Source organism: Penaeus japonicus, unplaced genomic scaffold (genome assembly GCF_977035675.1).
Source record: "Penaeus japonicus unplaced genomic scaffold, GWHDUDI00000001_assembly GWHDUDI00000026, whole genome shotgun sequence".
Classification (NCBI taxonomy): Eukaryota; Metazoa; Arthropoda; class Malacostraca; order Decapoda; family Penaeidae; genus Penaeus; species Penaeus japonicus.
In genome coordinates this window covers 33138762-33146261 of record NW_028234428.1, presented here as the reverse complement: position 1 = coordinate 33146261, position 7500 = coordinate 33138762, and the positions used below count along the sequence as shown (strand labels likewise).

At 36.3% G+C, this 7500-nt stretch overlaps 1 protein-coding gene across 2 annotated transcripts in view; it reads right to left on the bottom strand.

The window, feature by feature from the left end:
• The window catches only part of LOC122247458 (uncharacterized), a 12946-nt gene that overhangs the window by 5038 nt on the left and 408 nt on the right, over window positions 1–7500 (bottom strand). For both annotated transcript variants that reach the window (XM_086552312.1, XM_043006740.2), the window contains exons 2-9: window positions 5437–5528; window positions 5200–5281; window positions 4942–5009; window positions 4272–4340; window positions 3859–3970; window positions 3557–3690; window positions 3127–3241; window positions 591–666 (exon numbers count right to left, since the gene is read on the bottom strand). In XM_086552312.1, the coding sequence (XP_086408438.1) occupies window positions 591–666; window positions 3127–3241; window positions 3557–3690; window positions 3859–3970; window positions 4272–4340; window positions 4942–5009; window positions 5200–5281; window positions 5437–5466 (686 nt within the window). In that variant the 5' untranslated portion in view covers window positions 5467–5528. The remainder of the gene's footprint in view (window positions 1–590; window positions 667–3126; window positions 3242–3556; window positions 3691–3858; window positions 3971–4271; window positions 4341–4941; window positions 5010–5199; window positions 5282–5436; window positions 5529–7500) is intronic.

Genomic DNA, 7500 nt, shown 5'->3' with positions numbered 1-7500 from the left:
GTAATTCATAGCACGGATAACTGGATGAAATGACTCAAGTTCACACTCGGCAGCTTCACTTATCTCCATCTCACAAGTACTCTGTCTGTAGTCATGCAAAGAAGTTTCTTTCACTTTACTTCAACAGTTTATAATCAACTCAAAAATGAAAAAAACTTCAAATGATAAAGAAGAAAGTCATGCACTACCAAGCTTTAGTTGTGAATAATGATATTAACCCATAGTGGACAATAGTGCACCACTGACACGACATACATGACGGCTCCAGCTTTTCCAAGTCAGCTTCAACCCTTGTTTTGTAATTATTTTAAGGAAAAATACTCTTTGGGCAAGTCTGAAACATCCTGTCTTGATGGTGAAAGCTTCCTGCTGAACAAGTTGAAAACAAAACAAAACGTGCCCAGAGGAAGCAATAAAGAGAAAGGGCCTTCGGCATACTTGTGAGTTTTCCTGTGTTTTCCTTCGTTGTTTCGTTTTCAACTTTTCTTGACAGTCAATTAGTGCGCTTGGGCCAGTCCGCAATGGGATAATAATTATATCAATAATAATAATAATAAAAAAAGGGATTAATTAAAAGAAGAGGGTCTTACTTTGGGAAAGTTTCAGCTTTGGGTCTTGATGCTGGCTTGCCTTGTGCCACCCATTTATATGGAAAATAATCTTTGCCTGAAAAGCACCTCAGAGTTTAGTTCAACTTTTCAAAAACTTCATCATATATATATATTTGGGATGATGGTTTACATATTACACAATTAAAAATTAAATATATATATCATCAACAAAAACATATATATATATTTCATAACTTTTGAAACTCATCTTTGCAATCATGTACTATGGGAAAAGATTTAGAAATTGTTATGAAAACTCTAAACTGTCTTCTTTCCACATACAGATATTCATAAGCCAATATGTGCATAATCAAGCAAGTATACATCCTCTCACCCAAACATATTGCATTAACCTTAATGCTATACTGTCATAATACTTAAATTTTCTTTTTTTATGATATGGTTCTACAAATGTCTGAGGAAAATTGTTTTCTGAATTTTCAAGAGAAAAAAGGCTTTAGATTTTCTTACTCTCATTACTTTTTGAACACTGCGATATTAATGATAAGGATGATAATAATGAAAATAACAATGATAATCAAAATAAAATAAACATTCTAGGAAACTCAAGGAATGGGATTTAATTGTAAGGTCAGGTAGGTCTACTAACTAACTAACTCATTTGTGACTAAACATTTATGGAACCAACTATGTATTAACATACACAGATAAAAAAAATAAATGATAATAATAAGCAGAAGAAGTAAAGAAAATAAAAATGGAGAGTGAATTAAAAAATAGTATCAAATTGCAATTTTTTTGGGGGAAAAACAATTATTGATATCCTTATGCATCTTGCCATATGCTGGAAAAGTCTTCTGTACTGTATATCCAAGCAGTGTTATTGGAATTATATTCAATGTTCTCTATGCAAGAGACTTCAAACATCTTTACCAACAAGAGAGAAGGAATGTGATGGTAAATGAAGACTGAGAAACAAACACTTCCAGCCAGGACTGGTGCTTGATCCTTTGACTACGGTTTTTCAAAAAAGAGGATGTCAGTGTTTACAATAAACCCTGAGGGTGTTATTCACACCATATCCCTGGGGGAGGAGAGAAAATTAGCAAAGACAGAGAGCAGAGTCCCTACACCACTAATGCCTCAAAGCCTGTACCACAGCTGAAGGTGGGCGATCACCCTGTGCAAAATGCAACATATACTAAATTGACTCAGGAAGTCCTCTCCCATTTGCCACAGAGATACCAATTAGTTGCTATTGCATTCGTAAGGTTAATAGTTATCAGTGTTTTACCATTTTCTCAAAATCCAAGATTTATCATGGATTTTTTGAGCTAGGATATAATTTGAATGCCGTGGCTGCTTTACTGGGGTTTATATCATAGTTACCACCATGGGATAAGTCACAATGTTTCTTCCCCTTTCTCTTACATTCTGGATGAGCCAATTACAGTTTTCCAATAAAAGCATAAATATTAAAGGGTTTAGGATGACTTCGAAAGGCAGAGGCTTGAGAACTAGCACCACTAAGAATCAGAAGTGTCGGAGCACTGTCCTCCACAACTATATTAGCCACCCCACAATATAGCGGGCAGCCTTGAGCGTCATGGCATATAAAGATTCCATCCAGAATTCTGGCCTGCCTGTGCTATGGTATGTATAAATGTCCTCTGTCATGTCTAAATTACCATGCCTTCGAGATTTATATTTCCAACTTATTTACTGCAGTCTTTTTTTTCAATTTCCTTGTAATATTTCTTTCTCTAAAACTGCCCAACACCTACAGTCGCAGCCTCCATAAATGAGACAATACATAATTTTCCTTTTCCAACCTAGTCCCCTCAATCATCCGCTTTTGAAAATAGGCTAGCTGTTTGACCATCTCGATTTCAGTGAAAATTGCCATGGTAAGAGGGTAAGCTAGTATGATTTGTGCTTTGAACAAATGTTTTCCTGTGATTCCATGGTATTAGCTTCCCAAATTTGTAAATGAACATTCAAGCATTTTTGACCCATTTCAGATATGATCAACAGGGAAAATCAATTTAACTTAGCAAAATACACACACTTTTTAATGATAATCTCGGCTATGATCTATCTGCAATAGTGGTTACTGCGAAGCATTCAATAGGAATATAACTACTTTCTTGATATCTATGCCTTTTTTTATCCTCTACCTGGTAACAATTTTTACAATAAATTTCCCATAAAAATAAAATAATCCAATTGGCTGACAACCATCATCTTCAACCGACCTAATTATTATACTGCTGTCCACCTCATCAATAAGCAACTTCATGTATACTGAACTTTAATATGAAGAGAGAGATTGAAAAAATCCAAGTGTACTGATAATATTTTTTTCTCTTCATAACTGATACCTCTACTTTCAGTATCCATAACAGGCTTTTTCTTAGATCCTAATCTTGAAAACAAAGAAAATATTTTGTGAGACAATGTCATACAAAGGCAATGTAACCGACAAAATGACACAATATTACTCAAACAAAATATTACATAAACAGAGAAAATATCAAAAGAACTTGAAAGTCACCTTTGATAACTTTAATCAGCGTGCAGTCCACTCCTTCCTCACTGAATACCTTTAGTCTTATAGTCTCCCTTTTCTCAGGAGTCAGAACGGAATCCTCCAGGAAACATCTCCACCGCTGAAATGACAGTAAGCAAGTGAGCGGCATGCGTAAGTGTAAATAACGGTTGCACAACTACTTTCTTTCTAGATGTCTGCTAGTTTCTCACTGCAAAATGTTCCAGACTCGTCGTCGGTCACTTGATCTTTCCCCTGCTCCGGTCACGAACGAGATCTAACTCTAGCATGCACGTTCCTACCAGTTCAGTACAGAAGAAGCAAGTACCAGTAAGCTCGTCATACTTGTGTTAATGATGCTATTCTGACATACCAGTAGAATCATTTATAAATCTTAGTCCGGAGAAAGAGACGATAGCATCTAATCTATACTCACAATATATTTCTCTGTGTGCTTTTTTCCAACTACATGATGATACATGGGGTCAATTTTCCCGTGAGCAGCACACAAGATACATTTGTAGTACGATGGTCCAACATCCTTGGTGTATTCTTCAATCATCTGTATGCCTATGAATGGTAAACCTTGAAAAATTAGTCTCAAAATAGTGTACTTCTAAAATCAAGCAATGTAAAAGCAGTGAAGGAATCAAAGGAAGTAGAAAACAAATACACATTAAGTACAAAATTATGAATATACATGCATATTAGGTAATAAGTACACCTAGCAAAACGTACCTAAGGGTTTCAGCACGCTGGTGGCGAGCTTAAACTGCAAAGAGGTTGAGGGAAAATTGGAGGAATTTGCAAATTTGCACTCCTCTGCATCGTGCTTTTTCTTGTCAAGATTCTGAAAATTAAATAAAACCATTAACAAAGAGGAACAAGTTGAGAGAGAGAGAGAGAGAGAGAGAGAGAGAGAGAGAGAGAGAGAGAGAGAGAGAGAGAGAGAGAGAGAGAGAGAGAGAGAGAGAGAGAGAGAGAGAGAGAGAGAGAGAGAGAGAGAGAAAGAAAGAGAGAGAAAGAAAGAGAGAGAAAGAAAGAGAGAAAGAGAGAAAGAGAGAAAGAGAGAAAGAAAGAAAGAAAGAGAGAAAGGAAGAGAGAAAGAAAGAAAGAAAGAGAATATAAGAAGACATTTCAGTGTGACTCACCCTGTAGTGAAAACTGGAGCGATTGTGCTCTGCCAAAGCAGTCTCATTGTTCATCGGTTTATTGCACATCTGTCAAAGGCAATCAAAATATTCATGAATGGAGAACTTGGTCCTAATAAGGTCACCCTAATATAATACCTCCCACTCCCTCCTTGTATAATAAAGATAAAATAATTAAATAAGTTCATTAACTGAAGTCAACCAACTAATAAATCTATCACAATTTGTGTACCTTGGAATGGGTGATCTTAAATAATACGTTCAATCAGTGATCAAAACAACTGCATTTTGTAGCTGTTGTCATAAGCCTAAACAAAAACCAAATAAACAGAACTGAAGGCTGAGCATGAATAAAACTTTATTTCTGAAGGCTGAGCATGGATAAAACTTCATTTCTGAAGCCTGAGCATGGATAAAACTTCATTTCTGGAGGCTGAGCATGGATAAAACTTCATTTCTGAAAGCTGAGCATAGCTAAAACTTCATTTCTGAAGGCTGAGCATAGCTAAAACTTCATTTCTGGAGGCTGAGCATGGATAAAACTTCATTTCTGAAGGCTGAGCATGGATAAAACTTCATTTCTGAAGGCTGAGCATGGATAAAACTTCATTTCTGAAGGCTGAGCATGGATAAAACTTCATTTCTACCTCATAAGTCGACCTCTACTTACTTTGCAAAAAAATGACATTCGACCAGTAAGATCTTCCTGAATGACGTACTCTGCCCCGTAAATCATTTCTGAAAGGAAAATAAGAAGCACATTAAATGATTTATCGACAAATGAAGGGATTTTTTTTTTTTATAAATAGGCTATGTATGAGAATGGGTGTAAAAACTTTATGTATTTATAAATTTCTGCATTTATTTTTTTTATTTATTTATTTTCTTTTCACAGAGTCCCTGAGATGAAGTTGAATCTTGGACTTACTGACAGCACTCTGGAACTTCTCCAAATGCTCTAAATCGTATGCCATGCTGGGAAACTCCGCCAGTATGTCCTTCGCTGTAGTCTGTCACGGGAATTACCAGAAAATGTATTTTACTTGTCTTGAGTCATGGTCTATTCTTCATCTTATTCAAAAATAATATCAATCTATTTTTTTTTTTATAAAACTGAACCATCAACAAATGTTAGTCAGCATGAGGGGACTGTCATAATACTTACCAGGTCATTAGGAAAATTGATGGACGCCATCCTGTGTTGTCACTTGTTACTTGATATAAGATTGCATAAATGCCTTTTCACTTTGTAGTTCCCTGAAAAAGAATATGAACATGTAAAAAATTATATATACACAAATAAATTTTAGATTCCAAGTTCATAATCAATTTAGTAAGACTGTAAATAAAAGGTAATAAGAAGTATATAGTATTCTATCATAACAATGATTAATTCTATAAAGATTTTTCTTACTATCTAATTAACCCACTCTGGACGGGTGGTACAGTACTGTACCGCTCATTCAAAAGCCCAGTGGCCGGGCGGCACAGTATTGTGCCGGCTATTCAATTGATTTAGGCCTAATAATTTGAACGCCCCGGGATTGTGACATTCAAGGCTAGAATTCCCCCGTCGTGAATGGGTTAAATTACATAAAAGAAAAAAAAAAATCTTTCCAACAATGTTGATATCCTGCAATAAAAAGATATTGGGTTTAGAAGACCCAGAACTCTGAAGGCTTACTAGGAGAACCTGTCTATTAGATGTGAGCTGTAAGGACACTAGAGCTTTACATATACTAGTAGTACAGTCCGTGCATGACTACTAGACCAGGAATTCTACAGATAGCTTGGCCTGGCAGCAAGGGTAGTGAACTCTTCATGACAAAAATATCTGGAGATGCCAGTTCTTGATCAAAAGGACCAAACAATTCACCTTCTGTTCCCTGATATTGCAGGTTTTACTATACCGTAGCAAAACCAGGTCTGGATTGAATGCCTTAGCTTCTGGATGGCTTATGCAACAGGTCCATACAGTATAGTTTGCAAGATTGTGCATCAAACCAATGTCTAGACTATGAGACTGGTGTAGGTCCTGCTACTCGTACAGCCTGGACTACCAACTCAGGCTACGTGGACACGATTCTGCCCATCACACCTCTTCCGGAGATAATCCCGAACCTGAAATATCCGACCAAACCTGACGTGAGGAAGTCAAGATGGGTCAGGCTTCTGCCTAATGGCTCAGCAAGAGGAAAAAGTGGATGGTACAAAGCATAAACTCTAAGCATTAATTATATAATCATAATTATATAATCATAACCCTAAAGCATTAATCCTCGGCATTAACCCTTCTGATGGACCAACAGGGAAACATAAAAGGTGTATCCAACTGAAATTCTAAAATACTGATAATTATATCTCTAAGCTACATAAGTATGTACGGGTCAACCACTGTAATCAAGGAAGGTTAATTCTAAGAAAGCATTAGAACAAAAAACAAAAAGGAATTCAATATAACTAGTCATTAAGCAGTATTTACCATTCATTTTAATTTCATTTTTTGCAACGGCAATGCATAACAGAACTGTGAAATAATGTACTAACAAAGAAAGGTCTTGTAAAGTACAGCATATTAAGACCTTATGAATTATAACTGACAGATACCAAATTGAAAGTTACGTAGCCTAAAATAACTGATCTAATGTGCATTAGTTAGAACTGGTATTCTGAAAAGACATCATAATTTGGCTCCTTGAATGATGATGAAGAGCCTGGGACAAGACTGCAGAGTATGCTAGGCTTTAGTGAAGTGTTGAGTGTGCATGAGCAAAGAGTTAACTATGTAATCATTTAATTAATTGGATGCAAACTTCAAACACAAGCACACTTCAAGCACAACAAAACCCCCCTCAGTCTTACACACAATACATGTAATTATCAGCAATAACAACAACCCCCAAATGTATATATACACAACAGATATATTTCTTTAATGGTGCCCTTGCCATACTTTGCAATCTGGGAGGCATTCAATATCCATCTTGCCTAAATATGAGGCGTGGAGATTGATGACTTTTGCTCGCGCGCCGACTGGCTCGGATGCCACACCTCGCGCCATTTACTTGGGAATATTACTATGTCTCACATAGCTATTAGGGCCAAAATTGTCGTTAGTTACCGTAGACTAACACTACTCTACATGCACGGTGTGAAATGCATCATATACAATCCATTGCCGATATTATTATAGGTATTTGATGAATCAGCAAACTGTGGCACTGGTTTA